Source organism: Tetranychus urticae, chromosome 2, assembly GCF_039701765.1.
Source record: "Tetranychus urticae isolate SD_2017Ah chromosome 2, NJAU_TeUrti_SD_1.0, whole genome shotgun sequence".
In the NCBI taxonomy this organism is placed as follows: Eukaryota; Metazoa; Arthropoda; class Arachnida; order Trombidiformes; family Tetranychidae; genus Tetranychus; species Tetranychus urticae.
The window spans coordinates 4,259,000-4,279,725 of record NC_142959.1 but is presented as its reverse complement, the minus strand read 5'-3'; the positions used below and the strand labels follow the sequence as shown (position 1 = coordinate 4,279,725).

General features: G+C 30.1%; 1 protein-coding gene across 2 annotated transcripts; it reads right to left on the bottom strand.

Moving 5' to 3' along the window:
* Positions 1-694: 694 nt before the first annotated feature.
* On the bottom strand, positions 695-20,601 carry LOC112539822 (uncharacterized). 2 transcript variants are annotated; one of them, XM_089268079.1, is made up of 8 exons: positions 20,052-20,601; positions 19,505-19,907; positions 10,186-10,427; positions 9,579-9,836; positions 7,450-7,666; positions 7,181-7,361; positions 1,174-1,313; positions 695-1,036 (listed from the first exon to the last, which is right to left on the bottom strand). In XM_089268079.1, the coding sequence occupies exons 2-8, from the start codon at positions 19,716-19,718 to the stop codon at positions 780-782; spliced, it is 1,509 nt and encodes a 502-aa protein (XP_089124205.1). In that variant the 5' UTR covers positions 19,719-19,907; positions 20,052-20,601; the 3' UTR covers positions 695-779. The 2 variants fall into 2 exon arrangements, with proteins under 2 accessions (XP_089124205.1, XP_089124206.1); XM_089268080.1 differs by lacking the exons at positions 19,505-19,907; positions 20,052-20,601 and adding an exon at positions 13,805-14,053.
* Positions 20,602-20,726: the final 125 nt, after the last annotated feature.

Here is a 20,726-nt window from a genome sequence, read left to right as displayed (position 1 = left end):
ATTTCATACGTGTGCAAAGTTAGGTTGTGTGCTTGTTGTCTGAAAAAATGTCAACTTGAAGTCTAGACATTCTACTTTGCATTTTATTTGAATGAATGTCCAAATTTCTATTTTCACTACCTTATAATATCAAAACTGCAAAATACCAAAAATTGATTTATACACAAGCCTACTTGAAAAACACAACTGTCTGCTTTATTGAATGAGACAATGAGACCACATCTTTAGCTTGATACTAACAGTATTTACAAATCTTGACCTTTTCTATTTCTATAATATGATAACTCAAGAACTGAATGTACGCTAATCAATTTTTGATGAACAGTTTTGGAATGACTTAATTAACTCAAATGCTCATCAAATTCCATACTCTTTGTTTACATCTGTTTATAATCATTACAGTGAAGCTCGTTTGTTTGAGACATTTAGAGTAAATGAGCATAAAATAAATCGCTAACAAACTTGTGTGCAATCAAATTTCCTTAATTCCTAGATGATAATTCAATAGACAAGACTAATCTATTTTGTTTCGCACACAACAGATGGTGGTGAGGTATGAGTCAAGTAAAAGATTTGAGAATAGCAATCAACTTTTCTAACAAGAGATGGAGTTAGCTATACATTTATGCTATCAGCAGCCATAATAAAAGCAGATTTAAAACTAAATTAATAACATTTCAATTAGAACCAGAAATTAATGAAAATAGAATAAGCAATTTTATTGTTTCATTCTTGTTTCTCATTAAATATACACTGTATTTACATTTCAAGTGAATAATTTACAATTGTAAGTATCCAACCAAGAAGTGAGCAATGTTAAACAAAATAAAATAAATTGTTGTTTCAGGTTTTTGTTGAATTGCTAAATTAACACAATCCAATAAACTGCTTTTCATTTCTCGAATCGGCATTTTTTTAGGTGAATCAGGGGTTAGTTGACATTCGGTTTTATCTGGCATATTGACGATTGATTTACCTTCATCACGAACCCATTCACTGAACCATACAAGACCACAATGACAGACAAACGGATTATCTGGTAAAATGCAAAAAAGAAATGAGTTTAGAGAAATTAACAAAAAATGAATCACAAAGCAAACTCGGTAACCAAACAATTGTTAACATTGAACATTAAATTAAATGTCAGTTTCATTTGTTCATATTGAAACTCACCATGTAAATCAAGGACTTTGAGTGAATCAATGATTGGATAAAAAGTTTCATGAGAAAGTTTAATCAATTGATTAGAATCCAAATAAAGCCACTCGAGTGATATTAACTTGTCAAAAGCACCAGTTTCAATTATTTTTATCCTAAATGAGAATAGAAAGAAAAAAATTAAGAACAAAATTTTCAACGAAAGCAAATAAAGTTTCTTTTAGCATCATGTTCCAAAGGTAAAGGTTAATAGCAAGAGATGAAAAACAGTAAAATCTGTATCTCCATTGATTCCTTACGTTCACCAAACAATCTTGAGACAATCAAATACTAAGTAACACGGAAATCCAAGCAATGCATAAACATCTCATCCTTCAAGCACTTGAAAATTAATATCTGTTACGATTTAATATGAATAGGAAATTCAACTTCAGAAAATTGAATCATCAACTTTCACCGAATTAAAAAGTTAAGAATAAAACTGGATTCTAAATTCAATTGGTCGAATAGTATTGCCATTCAAATAAATTGGAGCATTTAATACTCAAATTGTTTACACCTTTGTTTTTCTATCATGGTTGAGCAACAATGAATTCATTTGAAAACTATCATTAACATGAAATGTAGAACTGAGTTAGTCTTGCATTATAAAAATACTCATATTGCAATAATTGAAGAATGAAAAACGAAGTTACTTTGAATAATGAATAATGATGAAAATAGTAATAATAAAAATAACAAAAGAAAAGAAAACATTTTTCAATATGAATGTTATTCTGGATTTACCATGTTGTTGATGTTGTTCATATTGATATCAATATTCCCAAGATGAAAATGATTCTTGAAAATAGAAGGTTTGCAAAGAGGCAAAAACGTAAAAGCAAATTATTTGATTTCTCATGAGATTTCATAGGGACTAATGTTATCGTAATGAGACCACGAAGTAGCATGAAAATGCGTATTCAAGCACCGTTATCGGGAAAAGAGTTGAAAAGTTTTCCAAATAAATAACCAACTTTGTAATTGCATTCATCAAATGAAACATTTTCAAATCACTCAAACTTTTCAATTTCACTCTAGAAGCTAATAATAAAAATACTTCAAAATATGGTTTCATGAGAATCATAATCATTAGTGAATGAAAAGTCAATTTCTCTTGAAATTTGTACTAAGAAAGGGTGATGATGAATATGATGATATTCATGATAACATTTGAAAACTAAGAGAAATTGATTCTTGTGAAAACATTTTCTTTTCAAGTTTTTCTTCTCGTGACTTTCATGAGTAAAAATCAATATCTTAAGTCAATGTAACTTTCATTTTCTTTTTTCTCAAAGAACAATTGAGATTAAAACTGAAATTATAATTAGCTTTTAAACTGTCTAATTTAATGAATTTGATCGCGAATCAAGATGAAAATGAATAATCAGTAAAACAGTTTTCCAGTTGATCAATATTATTGATGGAAAAAGGTTTCACCAATGAAGAGCATTTCTGTTTGCTTATTCAATAGTTTCATTGACATTTCTTTTTTTACTCAACAAAATCAGCTTCAATTGAAGTCTTATTAATGTAATTATCTAATAATTAATATGATAATGATGATCATTATCATCAATTTCGTCTTCTTGGTTCAACCTAATGAAACCAATTACTAAATAGAGATAATTTACTTGGAGTAAAGCGTAAGAATAGCTGAAAATTATCATTCTTAACAACCATTCCTTCCACTGTAGCCTTTATCCAGAAAAGGTAAGTCTCAAGATTTGCTTTGCTTTTCAAGATAATTATTTAAACAGCATTTCGATGAAAGCTTTCAGATTAATTACAAGTTGCAAGGGAAGCTAATCAAAAGTTATAGCTAAAAGTCAGTTTGATTAAAGTTTAAACATTTAATTATTGATTAATCACTTTGATGTTTCAATTGAACATTCAAAGTCAAGGTTAACTATCTTGATTGTAAAGTTGACCAACATTTGAACAATTGAAAAGCATTTTCAGTTTTCATCACTTGTTTTGAAAAAAGATTGAATAATGGAGAGTTTTAAAATGGAGTTTATTTGCGAGTTGATGAGTGACGATTTCATCCAATTCTGATTTGATAACGTCATTAATCAACCAAATGATTTGATCAAAGGTTCAGTGATAAAGGTTTTCACTTGGTTTAATAATCATCATTGATATTGTTGATCAGCAATCTTGAAGAGAGACTCAAAATCAATCCAAGTGGAAGGAAAAAGATTTCAACTCTGAATTTCCTTTACTTATTTTTCCTCATGAATAACTTTTCAAGTTAATGAGAATTTGATTTACTTTCAATTGCTGATCAAATTGTAAACATTGACCCAATTGATAATCATCTGAAGGGATATTTGAGTGTCAAAAGGTCGACAAACTGATTAAACAAATCGAGACCAAGATTATTTGTATAAAGATTGGAAGCTTGAAATTATCAATCAATCCCAACCTAAAACTATTGGCCCATTTGTGAAATCTAAAAATCTCTCTTACTAACGATTTTCAGAAAAAATCGAGTTCTAACTTTCTGTACAACAGGTCACTTAATCTGGCACTTGTTATTTCTGAGTCTTGAAAGCATTTTAAGCCACAAAATACTCAAAGAGTTATGATAATTCAAAGTTTTGCAAAGCTTTTGTTAGATTTTGATTATTCTCGATGAAACAAAATTATACAAAATACAGGAAAAAAAACTCTCAGAACAATTCACATTTTTACTATAAATTCGTACATTATAATGGTCTAGACATGATAAAGACCAAAGAGAAACGTTTTTCCTAAAGAAGGTAAAGGATTCGATTTGTTTATTTCATTTGCTCTTAAGTAAATGTCATCATTATCAATGCACAAATTATTTGCATTTTACCCAAATCTTACTCATCTTTGTCATTAGTCATCCATTGAACGCATTTTGTTAAAATGTCACATTTGTTCAAATAAATATTCAATTAACCATTTCAATGACAATTTATTTAAATTTTCCGAAGTCACGAGTTGTTGAAATCAAATGAAACATAGCCAGACTCGATGACAGTATAAAAAACTGATATTTTCATTGAAACGATATTAGTTTGAAATCAACTTCTGCTTGCAACTTGTAGTTTTCGTTGATTGTGATCAATTGAGAAAAGTTAAAATGAATTCGATGAAACTTGTTACTGTTATCTTCTTCATTGCTCTCATTGCCTCGTTTAGTTTTGTTTCAGCTCATAAACGTACAGTAACCGACGAAAATGGTGTTTCTAAAATGGTAACCTGCGCTGGAAGGTAAGGACCAGGGTGAACGGAATGCTCTTCATAAATGAAGAGGTAAATGTTTATTTATACTTAACATGTGTAAAAGCATATAAAGTATATTCTATGATGAAAAATTAATACTAGTTTGATCTGAATAAAGGTTATGTGAACCATTGAAATTCGATGAAAATTCTACACTCATTTCCATTCCCACCCTTTCTATTTTCTAACCTCAGAAAATTTTATATTCTTTCTTTTCTTTACGATAATTAAATACAATGACAGTAATACAGCTAATTAGACAAAAAGCAAGCTGTGATCGTTATTTCAAAATTGAAATATTTATTCGGGGAAAATGGATTGGTCAAATTGGCTTTCGATTTTTTCGCAATCGGAACAAAAATTGTTTAAAAATAACGAAGATTGCCTCGATATTGAAAGTTAACTGTACTGAAATCATCAAAGGTAAACATTTAATGTTTGCATTCCTCGCGAAATGATCGTTGTGGCAAGCTGATAACTGTTACCAAAAAGAAAGATATACGATTTTTTCCATTTAATTTTCATTTATCTGGACATTACTTAACACTCTTAAGATGAAGCTTCTCGAGAGTTTTCAGAATATCGGTAAAGGGTCAAAACAGCGAAAGCAAAATAGCGGAAAAACTTTTCCAAGTTTTTGATTCTTTAATGTTAACTACGAGTAACAACTTGAAAATGAATGAAAGGCGATTTACAAAGGTTTCAACATAAATTATCTTGAGCATTCCTTTGATGCACATTGGTTGGCTTTTTTGTAAGTTAATGGTCACTTTTCATTGCTTATAATTTGAAAGCATCAACCTTTCAATCTTAATTTACTTCTTTCTTCCAACTTCCTCCTCAACTCAACAACAATAGTAAATTGTAGCTGTGTTAACATCTTAAAATGGTTTCCTTCAGCAAATCCTTTTCATTTAATAAAATCAAGTCTAAAGGGAAGCAGAAAAGAATCATGAAAAGGAAATGAACAAAAACATTATAATATTAACGATAAAATGAAATTAGGATGAAACAAATGATGGACCCAAAGAGAAGAAGAAAAAGTGTTCAAAGTGAATTGATAAAGAAAAGAGCTTTTTCAGTTCAATTGCCAGCCAATTCCACGATTGACCGTATTGATTCAAAGCAAATGTTAAACAGCAAATTATCGATATCAATACCAATCGATTGAATGGGTCAAATTTTATAAATTTCATGTTTTCTCAACCTTTTGTTGTTCATTTCACCATGAATTCCTTCACCAAAAAACCAAACCTTAAAGGTGAACAAATCAAGAGATGAAATAAATAAAAAACAAAGCTTCAAGCAAAATGATTACAATTATAGTTTTCCTTCCCTGTCAAAACTCCCAGCTAGAAATGGATAAACATTGATTCACGAAACTTGTAAAATGAGAAAACATGAAATTTCTTGCAACTTGAAACATCAATTACAGTCGAGTTAAGAAGTTGATTGTTATTCATGAAATAATACATTAAGTGAATTCATGAAAGGTTAACATGATTTGTTGAAGTAAACATTTCTATTCAACAATTGTTTCCATTATTGTATTTCAATCAATTGTTAAATTAACAGATCAAATAAAATGATTGAAAGACGAAAGCAAATGAGTTCAAAAAATGAACTCTAATTGAATGCTATTATTACATTTAATGTTGTATTTAAATGCAAACATAACTTGAGGGTGAAAATAATTTACTGTTATTATTGTTATTACCAAGTTGATAATAATTATAAGTTTTAATAATAATGAAATCTCATGAAACTTCAACTCTCTGGATAATAATAAAATAATTAACATACTAATTACCATGTTAATTGTTTGTATCCCAAAGTTTGTGTTGCTTCTCAAATATGAGTTAACATAATTTAACATACATTCAATGTTGATCAATATTCATGGATTGAAAAATTGTGACTGATACCTTGCAACCAGTTATTAATAAGCAGCGTGAAAAAGGCTAACCTTTGATTATTGTCATACTAATTGCATTGTTATTATGTATAATGGACAATTTAACAGGCCTTGTGATAAAAATTTATCCAATTAATTCACTTTACAGAACGTTAAGTTTAACGAAGCAATTTTTTTCTTCGTCGACAGTTGAAGCTTTGCTCTAATGTTCATTACAAATGCTAGACAAGTTGATGTTGGATGAAATCTCTAGTTATGTGATTGACCGATCGATTGCTTTAGGTTTGTTCAACTTGTGTCATGATAATAATGCTTGACAATTAGCCTTTGATTTTAATCGACTTTATAACTACAAACTAAACAGTCGAGAGTGTGATTTCTGTGGAAGTTGAAAAATTCAGTGAAAAATGGATAAGGTGAGGTTATTTGCTAGTTATTTGAGTTTCAGTTTTGTATCGTTTTGAACGAAATTCAACCAATCTGTTAAGCTTTGTAAATATGAGAATCAAATCCACTTTAGTCATCGAAGTTGATATTATTTCAACCAGTCATCAGTTTTTCAGTCTCGGTTTTCATGTGCCTAAACTCAATGAAGCGACTTTTCAAAAATAGTTGTGAACTTTTGAAGTGTAAAAATGTTTATTGGGACAAAATCATCTTTAGTCAGCAGAGTTTCAGTTAAAGCAAACATGAAAAGACCACGTTAAACTGACTGGGATTTTTATCGAGTCTTTCCGAATCAAAGTTCATTAACTGTCTCAATTCTGAACAAAATGTGTAAAATGAAAGGAGGACTTGAGTAAGCCTTACCTGTTGTTTTTGAGGTACAAAAATTTGAGATTCCCACCAAAGTCTTTAAAAGAGTTTTCCTCGACAATTGTGATGTTATTTCCTCTAAGATCCAACTGCCTTAAACGAGTCAAATTTTGAAGCGCATAACTGGGTATTGAGTTTAAAATGTTATCACCTAATGTTAACCATTCCAATGAATCTGTGTAAAGACAAAAATTATTCAATGAAAATGAAAATTTGAGGAAGAGTTGGACAATCTTGTGTGGACAAATTATTGATGAAATTACCTTCGATTCCTTGGAATGCAAATGGATGGATTGCTGAGATGCGATTCTTTTCAAGAGCAAGTGAATTAAGTGAGCTTAAAGATTGGAAAGATTTTTCAGGTATTTCCTTGATATTATTGGAAGCTAAATTGAGTGCATCTAAACTATCAGAGGCAGAGAAACCTTTAAATGTATTAACATCTATTGAAGTTATTCTGTTTTCATGGAGCTGAAGTCTCTGGAGGTTGAAATGGAAAAGAAAGAAGCACGAAGAAGAAGAAGAAGAAGAAGAAGAAGGAAAAAACAAGATTAATGGATAAAATAATAATGTTGTTGTTAGCTTTTGATTATAAGAATGATTTTCAAAGTAAATGTTATTCAAATCTGAAAAGTGTTGAATGTGAAAACTTGAAAAGCTTCAAAAATAATGGCATCAGAATGGAGTGTTAAAAAGGATGCAAAGTAAATACAAAACGCCATTTAAAAGCGTAAACATTTTAATCGCACTTTGATTGTTTCGCTTTGATTGAAGTGACTTTAATTTTCAATTGTCAACTTATTTACTCTGCTTTTGTCTCTTCAACAATTAATCTTTTCACAAGTTAACGATTCCAATTCCTTTTTTATTCCAAACAATTAATCTTTTCACCAAAATCATTTAACTTGAAGAACTTTTCATTTTTAAATTTCATTCTCTCATCTGATCATCTCAATGTAAATTCAAAGTTTAATTGAGCTTTCGAGCGAACCAAAAGTTCATGCAAAATAAAGCAACGAAAAAGTTTAAATTGTTTCTCTATGAAAGCTTATAAAATAATGCAAAAAGCATAAGCTAATTCAAAACACTTAAACATATTAAAACCAGTTGAACCATTAACTCAACCTTAAAATGTTGAACAATTTAAAACTCGAAATTATATTAAAACAAAAACGGTTCAATGTTATTAAATTACGTAAATAAGTTTAGCTCATAATAAAGTAAAGTATATCTTGACGTTTTTGATCTGAAAATGGTAAACTCGAGTTATGGTGGAAAAGGCAATCAACAAGACAATTAATTCTCAACAACAGGAATTGGAATCAACTCGATTGTTCAATAATTGCAAGATGAGATTATGTGCTTTGGGTAAAGGAAGAAAAACTATTTTCGATGAAAACATTTACTGAGTTGAGGCGAGTGGGAACAAGAATAGGAAATCCTTTGGATAAAGGATTATCAATAAACTTTTATAACGCTAATAATGTTAATGATTATGATGATAATAAAGAGTTTTTGATCGCCTTTGCAATTCCCTTTGAATAATGGTTTGTGTATTTAAAGGTGTAAAAAGTGATTAGCATTTGAATTTGGGTTTGCAATGAAGAAGAATGGAATTGGGAAAAAGACAAAAGAAAATTTTTGCTCAGCTTTTTCCTTCTCTCGCCTTGATCATGAAAGGGTTTGTTGGGTGAAAGAAACAGGATAACCATTGATCTGAATCAAGCCGAGAAAATGATTAACAACTCTAACCACATCATGAATTGTGATGTTGAAAGGAAAGTTTTGATTTTGCTTTCAAGTCAAGGAATTAAGTGACACAATGTTAAGTCCCTTAAAGTTGGGAAAATAAAATGAAGGTGAAGACATTAAATCTTTTGAGATTTGGTGTGTTGCGGTTGATGAATTTAAATTTATCTTCCTTTATCTATTCAGCTCATCAACATGGGTTAAACGATTGAGTATCAACTGAAATAGAGTATTGAATTGTATCAAAAAGCCCTGTGAAAAGATGATATTGAACAATGATAACTTTGCTTCCAGAATTTTTCTTCCCTTTTTTTCTTCGTCTCTTCAATTCTCTAGACTATTAATGTTTTCGTTGAATGTGTTTTGTGTGTTGAATCCATTTTACATCTCAATCTGAATTGTCTTATTCATTATTGCTGACATTATTTTTTTTGCTTCTTCAACCAAATTTAGCCAAAAGCAATAAGGCAGCAAAGAGGAAAAACTGAGCAACATTTGCTTCTTCCAATGAATTAGATTGAAATAGTCAATGTCAGGTTCCTTTTGGCTTTTCAAGTTTTCACTTTACAGATTGAAAGCGAAGCCAACCATTTTTGATGTTCATTTTTATTTGGCAACATTTTCTTGATGTTTCCATATTTACCTTAAGGGTTGTTAAATTGAAGAAACTCGATGAATCTATTGATGTTAATTGATTGGCACCAAGGTTGATTCGAGTTAAATTACCTCCAATCCCATGGAAAACGTTTGGATCAATAGTTTTTATCTTGTTACCGTAAAGTGAAAGACGGAGAAGTGATATAAGTCCACGGAATGCACCATAATGAAGCACTTGAATGTTGTTGTAATTTAAATGTAATGATACAAGAAAAGTTAACTTTTCTAACGATTTTGTTGGAACCTGAGAAGAGGGAAAAATCGATAAAAATGTCAATTAAACGATTAAAGGTTTACTTGGAGACTTGCAAGTTCAACATTGAAATCGAATCAATTTATTCTTCATTTTCTCCAGAAATAATCTTCCAAGTATTCAATGGACACAAAAAGATTTTCGTCAAAACTGATTGAACGAAAAACTGAAGCAAAGAAATGAATGCTTTTCCTGACGAAGCAGCTTCCAAGTTTCATGTAAATATCATGGAAAAACTTGTCTTCTCAAAACTTGCATTTCGACTTGATAGATTTTCTGTTCAAATAAATGCAGTTTTATTTGGATCTTGATTGGACTTTATAATGAAATAGGACTTTACCTTTGATAAAACGTTTTCAGATAAATCGATGGACTCGAGTTTATCTGATAAACCAATAAAGGCTGTCTCTTCGATTGAGCTTATATTACAATGGTGAGCAATTAAATGGGTAACATCAAGACCGTCTAACAAAAAGGCTGGGAAAATGGTTAATGAATTTTTACGAAACTTAAGGTAATTGACTGCATGTCCAGTTTGAGCGATATTACCAATTGCTTCCTTCAATTCACCCATTTCAGCTCCTGGAAAGACATGATTAGAAGAGAGAAAAATGTTAGTCAATAAAATGATCATTCATCCAATTAAACAACCATTAATATTGAACGAATAAAAGAACAAAATATTGTCAGTTTCCTCAGAAATTTTCCCATTCTTAACCTTCTTAATATCCCTTTGAAATGCGTTTTTTTGTATTCAATTTTTTTTCTCTCATAATCATTTAACACACCAAACATCATTAAAATCAAATTAACTTTCATCAGGCACAAAATGTATCACATTTTGTCTTTTTTCAAACACTTTTGTTCTTCATAAACTTTTTTCCAATTTTCTCAGTTTACTAAACTGTGATGTGAATTTAAAATGAGATTAAAGCATATTATGATCAACTATGAAACTTATGAGAAAAAATCCCAACCCAAGTGAAGGCTAATCGCGAAAAAATCGACATTCTGTGCAATTAAAGAGATTGAACTGTTCGATATTGTCAAATCAAGATTCTCGAATCTTAATGTTCAAATAACGACTAGAAAGTTGTCAGTTATGAAGTTGAGGTTGAAGGAAAAAGCAAATCTCTTGAGCAAGTCTTTTAAGATGCATTTCTTGTATATGAAGGTACAAAAGGGTAAAGCAAAAGGTCAAAAAATCACTGAATTATTTGGCTGATCAATGGTGACTCCAATAAACAATGGAAGTTTGTACAGAAAAAGTATATTAATGATCCAAACAACATCAGAATGATAAACTTGATCAGGGAATGGTAAAGAGTATAAATAATAGTGCAAGACTCTGTTGAATACAAGATGAACGAAGTGAAATACAAATATAAATATTTGATCTCGACTTAATTGTCCATTTCATTAAGTCAATGATTACTGTCAAATCATTTGATTGAACAAATCTCAATTTACATGGAAAGAGGAAAAGAAATGAAACAATGGAAAAGTGTTGTTTCACTTCAGGATATTTCATGTTGATGAAACTAAATGAGCTAAGAAAATCAATCTCTAAATCAAACTCTACATAATCTGTTGAAGAATCGCAATTTTCCAGAAAAATATCTGTAAATAAGAGTTTTCCTGAAATGCATTTTCAAGTAAAGTTGAAAGGTTGATGGTTGAAGCATGAATCTGATATTGAAATGCAACTAAACTTTTATTCATCATTCACTTTGAAACTGGTGAAGCTGACCATTTGATCAAAAATTGATTCAACTTTTCATGGAAACTCTACAAATCAAAATTTAAATTGCGTTGATAACATTTTCTACCTTTTTAAATGCAATCCTATTTATCTTCGAGTTTTGTTTTTCTTTCAATTTCAATGAAAAGTTTCGAGTGAAAGCTATAGCAGTTTGATTGATATAAAAAAAGGTAAAAGTAAATTGATAGAATGATTGAATTTGAGTTATTTTACTTTTTTTCATTCATTTTTGTTTTCTCGCTTTCCTTGCCATTATTTTTCCCTCTTCATTCAATACTTTTCAGCTGAGTTCTTATTACATGGCAAAACGATATTTACCATGGAATCATTTCCCTTGATATCGGTTGATTTGAGAGGAAAAAGAAAGCAAGAAGAAGAAAGTAATTCGTTGATGAAAATAAATTGAGCATGGATAAATGATGCTATTCAATATTTCAATTTGAAAAGGAAATTGAATTAAAATTTTTACATTCTTTTTGAAATTGAAACTGGAAGCAAATATTAAAGAGATGAGTTGTAACAAAAGGGTTCAGCAATTGCAAGCTGAATGTTTCATAAACTCATTTGTATTCAATAATTGATTGGATTGAGCGAGTGAACAAACTAAGAGGATTAAAATGAACAAAGAAACCAAGTTAATCTCGACAGTTTAATAACGATAATATGAGGAGGAAAATTGCAATTTATTCCTTATTTTTCATTGAAAGTTCTGAGCCCGAGAATTTGATAATTATTTTGTTCAACAAAAACATCAATTGAGATTCAAGATGATGGTCGATAAGCAAACAATGTTAACGTTTGGCAAAAGGCAATTTATCATTATTTTGTTGGTTATTAAAGAGACGAATGTTTTTAATGAAAAAATATTTTTCTCCACTTTCTGGTCAAACAATGTTGCAAAGTCCAATTAGTTTGATGATTAATGGCAAAAATAACAGAAGAGAAGCAACAAAAATCGAAATGTTAACACTTTTCTTTGCTGAAAAGCTGATTGGGAGTGAATAGCAAGTTGAACAGCAAATGTTAAAGATATTGAATAACAAGTTACAAGACAAAATGAGAAAATCTTATTAGACTTTTGTGATTTTCTAGATTCTTGTGTGGGTTGAGCTGTTATTAGCTTATCCAGTCGAGTCAAGAAAAGCTCATTTTTAATCTTGTTTTTGCTTCACCTAATCCTTGATAATATTCATTATTGTAATGGACCAAAATGTTGCTCAAGTTTCAAATTTTGTTTTGCATTTTACTTTTTGAAAGAAGATAAAATTTTCCCCTTTTTTCTGCCTTTGCTTTTTCATATTTGCAATTGTTAATGGATTCACTTAGACGCTTTTATCATTCATTTTTTTTCCTGGTTCAAAGTTGCTTCAGTTTTAACAATTTTATCCATCATGTTACTCATGTTTCTCATGCCTGTTTCTCTCATTTCCTACTCACTCTCTATCTTATGATGAGTTTCCTATTTCCAAGTTGAATATCAGTTTCTCTATATCACTCACTCAGGGAGTGGAAACAAATATCACTCCCTGTATCGATCCCTGGAACAAACCTTTAGATAACTATTGGAAAGCCTAAAATCGATCCAAAATTTTCTTTTTTTCTCGTCTCTCTCTCTACCTTCATCATCTTTTTCATCTTTAAGCTATTTTTTGTTACCTACTTTGGCCTCTTTCCCCGTTTTGCAAAGTTGACTTACAAATGTAAATTTGTTGATGAAAAGTGAGGAAACAAGAAAAAGCAACAACAAGGAAGAAGAAGAAGAAAAATGCTAAAAGACTTGATTCGTTTACCATTTTAGCCTTACCTTGCCATTTCTCTCGCCTTGTTCTTGAACATTCAATACATTTATATGATAAACAAGATGATGATGTTCATGATGAAGATGTCTGCTCAACTGTAAACTGTATATTAAACTAAAATTACCTTAACGTAAGCATGTTTTTAAACGACTACACTTTGCTCTTTACTCGCATTTTGTTTAAACAGTTTTCTTCCTTTTCTCTTCTTCTTAAATTGTAATTTTAAATTAGCCAATTGTTTAATGTTGTTTGCATACATTTGACATTTGCTTTTCGTCTCTTTGCTACATTTAACTTTATGCATATCCAAGTGTTTACTCAGCAAAACAAACGACGATTCAAAGGTTGATTGATGAAATTAAATTGATTCCTAATTGAGTGTAATTCAATGAAATTACTTATAATACTTGACTGGTTGGCCTTGATGAACACTTGAGTGTAAAACTGAAAGATTGTAACTCGTACCATTCAATGTCTAATGTTACTTGTTCATTCCAATTTATCATTAATAATTCGACTCGAAAAATCCTCATGAGAATCCAATTATTATTACAAGTTTCAATTTAGTCTTTTTTTCCTTTTCTGTCAAAATTTTCTTTTTTCTCCATCAATTTGGATTCTTTTTTAGCCTGACTTTGGCTCATTTCCTGATTACGATTAATTAATTGGACTTTCAATTGGCAGACATGAATGGGAAAACAGGAAACTCTGAGGAATTAACAAATTTTTAAATGTTAATCATTGAACTGAAAAAGATGAAAGAGTGGAAAATGTTTTCAAGAGGAAAAAAATTTGATTCAAGATTTGGTTCAATGAAAAGCAATTGAAACATCAATGTTATTTTTTTACACTTGGAGTTTGATGGTGCTTGATGTAATGATATTAGCAGTAATAATGATAACAATAATAATGGTATTAATTCAAGGTAAGAATTTTGAGGAGAATGCTTTTACCTGAAACTGAATGGAGTGAAAGAAAAGAGGCAAAAATTGTTTCATCATTAGGTTTGTTCAAATGTGATGAAGAGAAAGTTTCGTTTGTTGAAAATTCAACTTGAATTGCTTTTCATTCTTTTCTTGGTTTGAAATTCATAAAACACTGCAACATTTGGTAAGAAAAGTTTGAGTTAATGGTCGACTCATGATAATGGCTGCAATTATACTGAGATTATCTGATATAATAAAATGAACAACTTTTATTTTCGAGTTACGAGAAATTTAATTTTCACTCGCAAATTGTATTGCCAGTTATTTAACAACTAAAAGTAGATTCTAACTAATCATGTCGCGGTTTAGTTCAAATTTAATGGGAGATCATAATTAGACAATTTAAAGCACAGAAATGGAAATATCTGAAGTAAAAGAGAAAGAAAAAGAAAAGAAAGTTACAGAACAATGATTCAGGCCAGGGATTGAATTGTAACCAAACAAAAAGTATCCGATTTAGATTAGCTCTAATAGGAATAAACAAATTTTAAAATATCGACTCAAAATCAGGACTTAACTTAAGTTCGAGCAGTACTAATTGGGCAGATATTTCGCGTTTAGAATAGCATAACTGTTTCAGTTCAGATTTAAATCTGTGGCTTTTCTTCGATAAATGAATCAATTGAATTTTGCAAAAAATTGATTTCACAAGCTTATGGATAAAAAGCGGCGAAGAAAAGCTCGAAAAGACTAAAAAATAAGTTTGATGAATGGAACTAAAAAAGATGCAAATCAAAGCATTATAGCAATGAAATTTTTAGATGTGATCAAATGATCTTGATAATAGTAATCCAAACTCTATTTCTGTTGAAAATTCCATTCTCAAACCTTTTTACATCAAAAGACGCAATTTCTTAATGAAAAAAAACCGGAAAAAATGAAAATCCAAAAAATAGCCTTAGCTCGAGAAATCCGTTACGGGATGATAAAGAACCTTTCAAAGTTACAAAAGAGTTCAAAACTTTCTATTATTATTTTGTGAGTGAAAAAACCCCAAGTTTTATTTTTAAATTTTGCGATCGATTCTCATTGGAATGAATCCAAATTGAAAATAATGAGATCGTTATTTAAAGGAGTGAAAATTGCCAGAAGCTAGCGCAAGATTTCCATCATCGAGAAAATAAGCGTGATCTTAAAATTTAAATTTATTTTCATTGCCTTTCATTTTCTAGTTCGTAAACAAAGATTTTTTTTAAAAAAACTTCTGTTTTCGATTAAAATTTCGACAAATTTTTGATCCAAAGCAAGCATAAAATAATCATTCAGTGAATCATCGGTTCCAGAATGTTGATATTATAATGCAACAGACTTTGTGTTTATCTTCAATGGATATAATAAATGTTTGTTTGGATGAATTTTGTAGCATTTCAATTTGCTTAAACTTTTTATTGCAGTGTAAATGCAAAGTGAATTTGTTGTCTAATAGATTAGTTTGATTGATCAAATCAACAAAAGGTCCAATACAAATATTGATACTAATAATAGGAAATAAAAAGTGATTGTCAGGTTATCAAGTGAAATCCTATTTCCTATTATCATTTCCAACTTGAATCAATCATAATTTAATGAACCCAAATCCAGCATTTATTTATAGTTTGGATTCGAGTTTCGAAAATTTGTTCAGTTCTTTTTCAATTCAAACATTTCACAATTTGTGAGTTTACAAAATTCAGAACTGATTGAGATAATGAATTATCCTGACGGTAATGAGAATAGCAAGAGTAATGATGATAATAATAATCATAACTGAATGTTACTTGTCAATAGTAATTGAATTAAGTTGACGTGATAAATACAAAAGTAAACATGAATCTGAAGGGAGAGAAAAGAAGAAAACGATAAAAAGCAAATTGGATTGAAATCTAAATCAACTAATGTTCATCATCATCATTACCTTTATTATTATTATTAGCATAACTTTCATCATTTTCATTTAGCTAATCATGAACAAGTTTGCACAGTAAATTCAAAAGGAAATTACATTTTCAGGGAAAAATATTGCAACAATTTGTGTAAGTGAAGAAAAGTCCAGGAAAGAAGCAAATTTGTTCAGTTTACCTTCAACTTTTTGAACCAGGTAAATGGTTAAGGTGATGGCTCAGAATTGAGCCATAAAGTAAATTTGATAAACAACAGAAGATGAAAGAAAAAATAAGAAAAAATGAAATTTTTGATGAAAATTATGAAACGTTAAAGATTAATGATGAATCAAGATGAATAATTTATGGCATTAAACTAACAAGATTTGTTTATCCTTTTAAAATTGATTTTCATCTTGAATGGATTGGACAAGTTGACAGATAAGTTTTGAAAAAGAGTATCATTAATGAATCTTGACGAAAACACGAACACAGAAGATATTGGGAAGCTTTAGCTTTAGCTTGGGAAGATATTGGCTGCTGAAACAGAACTAAATGTTATGATTGATAAATTAGATAACATTTAATGACTGGATTGATGCAGATCTAATGATAGCATCAATGAGAAGAGATCTAAAATGGTAAAAATAATTGTGAATTAAATGCATTTCAAGGGCGGTTCATATCATTGAATCAGCATTCAATTTTGATAACTTTGAAGGGTAGAGTAACCAAGCTCAATTTAAAATCACAATCTAAATCAAATGAATTTTTTCATGAAACTCATTACTCTGATGTAATTTTTGATGTTCAATCAGAAAATGTACTCATTGTGAAAATAAAATTTTATATTACAAGAGTATTGTACAAGAGGTCACTTTGATTTACGGAAAAGTTAGAGAGAGAATGAGCTGAAACTCATTTTTTATCGATAAAACTTATTGGTGAACATTTTTCATTGGACACTTTTTTCGATTCATCAACAGTTCTCTAGATTTTGGCCATTGACCTTAAACTTTGGGCCTAAAATCTCGAGAATGGTAACATCAACAATCATTATTCTTTGACCAATCACTAGATTTTATCGTGTGTTAATCCCTAATTGATGACATAACTCTTGTCTAGTTACATGGTCATGGTGACTATGCAGCTTCTTTCCTTGTCCTTATTCTATCCTTAATTTTCTTCCATAAAAAGTAGTATAAATAGCTGGACAATGTTCAATCGCCAAAGCTATTCTAAGAGTAATAGAGCCTTTCCTGGCGTTTTAAAGCTGTTCGTCGAGTAACGCTGTAGTTGTCTTGTCAACCAGTTCTGACCCTTATGCTGTTTCCAGACATTCCTCATAGTTTACATTTTTCGGTTATTCTGTGGTTTGTAAACATTGGTTAATCTTGGTTAGGATTAGAATCCTAAAAGTGAAAGGCAACAATTTAATCTTACTCTAAGTTTGTAACTTTTTAGTGATCCTAAAAGAAACTGATATTCAGGATTTAAGAGGCTGAATTTGTCTTTTGAAGTGTGAATGAATCCTAATTCCAACTTTATTGAAATAATGAAATCTCCCTTTCAACTTGAATGTTGATACGAACCAGATTTTGGCATTCATCCAAAGAGATTGAATTGAAATTTAAATTGTCTAAATTGAAACTAGCCATTGGCTTCTCATCTAAAGGTAATGATAATTGCGGTCATTAAAGTTGATTTTGCTCGTAACAATGTTGAAATTGTTGAATTTACTGAATAAAAGTAAATGCTTTTTTTATATTTCAAGTTTTTCCTCTGTAATTGAATTGGTAAAGGTTAACTGAATGTGAAGATATTTTATAACAAAAGGTGAATACAATTAAAGTAAATGATAATAGTTTGGAAATTCAATAAACTCTGTGATTTAGTTTATTATTGATTGTCATTTGAATATTTTTCTGGTCACTCTCTTTGTTTTCCCTCAATTTATGCCATTAATGAGATACTGGAATGAGATTTATATGAAAAAGTCTTCAGTCTTTTCCCTCTCTTTGATACACTTTTGGTTAACCATTGTCCTGTTTTTCATGGTTGACAAATTTTTACCTGAATATTGTAATAAATATTGAATAAGCAGATGTACATGGAAATAATAATAATATAACCTGTAACCGTGTTAATATATTGACATGGAATGTGTTCATCTCTAAATATATTGTTGTTCAGTAGAGTTGAAAAATCGGGTTAACACCCAAAGATATTTCATCTTCATCTTTTACTCTTGCAGCTTCCAGAAGTTTATTCAGATTCACAATTGATTCTATCCTGACTGACTGTTGTTGTTTGGGGTTGTTACATCAACATGAATTACCTTGAAGGAAAGAAGAATGAATGAGTCAATGATGATAAGATTGTAATGAAAAGAAGACGAACAAGAATAAGAATCAAATCCCTATTCACCGAGAATCGACTTATTTCACCATTTACCTTTTTTTACTTTCTCTTTTCATCTACTTCATCATCTTCATCAAACTCTTTTTTTCTCTCTTCTTCTTCATCTTCTTTCATCTTCTTTTACTGGTCATAATGATAATAATAACATGAGCAACAACAACAATGCACCAAAAAAAGAGGATAAAAGGACAAGTGAATCACCTGATTAATGACAGGACTTAGAAGCTGGTAAAGGAAAGGTTTTTTTCCTGGTCTCAAGTCTTCATCTGAAAGTCAAGTTTTTATCTCATTACATGATAATATTATTATCATTCTTGCTCAGAATTAAAACCATTGAGAGAATGTATCAATCAATTAGAATTAACTAATCATTGGATGGGAAAACAAATCCATTCTCAATTCATTATCTATTTATGTGGACTGCTTTAGATTTAAATGTGAGTCTATCGATCATCTTTTACTGTAAATGTTGAATCGATTCTTTGAAATGGTCATGGAAAGGGTGACAATTGCTGAGTAAATCAAAAATGATAATCATGTGTGTATTGGGCAACAATAGACTATCGACAGGAAAATATTGATTGAATGGTAATGGTGATAAATCATGGAAATACTTTTGGCATGTATTCAGTACGATAATAATTTACTGCAAGACTGATCATTTTTGAACTGGTTTCAGAGCTTAATTTATTGCCATTTTGTGCAACATTATTATTCTGTAAACTTCACCTTTAGGTGTAATAAACCTGAGAAAAGGTTCAAGTGAAGAACCCAAATGACTGAGGAAAGTTAATGGGGTTGATTGAGGGCTTGTAGGTTGCAATGAACAAACCTTCACAGAGAATGTCGAAACCTTTACTTTTCTCTTGGCACGAACAAGGTTTAATTAATGACCGCTGGGGACAAGCATTACGAAGTAATGAGCCTGGAATTAATGATAAAATAATCCAAAACCCGGTCCAGTTGATTAAATTGATTAAAGTTATTGGGGAAGAGGGTTGCAATGTAATTAACAAAAGAGATCTCTGGTGATTAATGATTTCCATCAATTTTTTGGATCACATTCACAGGATTATATATCGATTAAGATGTTTTAAGGTTAAGTTAAATTGGATCACGTTGGTTCCTCTACTTATTGCTTGGACAATTTACAGATGTTATTGACACAAAAATTTACTGATAACAATCATATCACACATAATTGAACTTAGGAATACTCGAGAAACTGTGAAAATCTGGTAAACAAAAGGAGGGAAAAAAAATGATATTGAAAATAGTATCTTGTCTGGGTCTACACTTGCTTTTGCCGATTTCAATTCCAATCAGGTCAAACAGCAATGTTGATGAAATGGTTTAGTGACAGAAAACATGATAATCACATCGAGATGAGTTCATCGTGGTGAGACATGGCTGGACATTGATGAGAGAAACATAAAAATCTGGATAAAGTTAGGTGAGTTGATTTCAAACATAACAGCAAAGCAACACTTGAATTTATAATATACAACTGGTCAACAATGAAAATGAATTGATTAAAAATCCGTTTTTTAAATGTTAGAGGTGAAGTTGGATTGGAGAACAAAATAATTAGAAAAAGTTTGACTTGAATTTTTTGGCTAATTAGATTCCAATGTTCGTTGATAGGTAAAAACGTTGATGTTTGAAAGTGAATTTATATGTAAATGCAAATGGTTGAAATAAATTGAAAGCAAATTAACTTGTTGGCTAGCCGAATAAATTAACCGGTTAATTGTTGAGATAGCTAAAGGTTAATCTGTTGTTGTTGTCTTGTTAAAGCTGGAAAGTTTCAACATGGGAAAATGAACGAGAAAGATGAAACAGATGAAAAAAAGAGAAGAAACAAGGAAAGGAAAATTTTATTTACGAAAATTTACTAAGAGATTGCGTCAAATTGAAGCTTCATCTGGTGACAAATTTTGTCATTTCAAAAATCATGAATAATCTATATAATTTTTTCAGCTCATGAGATTCATTTAATTCGGCTAATTGGATTAATTTGTACCTCTTTCACCATTTTGACTATTAACCGGATT

What these genes read in the sequence shown, in the direction of transcription:
- LOC112539822 (XM_089268079.1), bottom strand. Translation starts at nt 19,718, where the DNA reads ATGGAAATCATTAATCACCAGAGATCTCTTTTGTTAATTACATTGCAA. An exon ending in CTGAAAACGTTTTATCAAAG is followed by an intron (nt 9,837 to 10,185) that starts GTAAAGTCCTAT and finishes CCCTCTTCTCAG; the next exon opens with GTTCCAACAAAATCGTTAGA. An exon ending in TTGTACCTCAAAAACAACAG is followed by an intron (nt 1,314 to 7,180) that starts GTAAGGCTTACT and finishes ATTCTCATTTAG; the next exon opens with GATAAAAATAATTGAAACTG.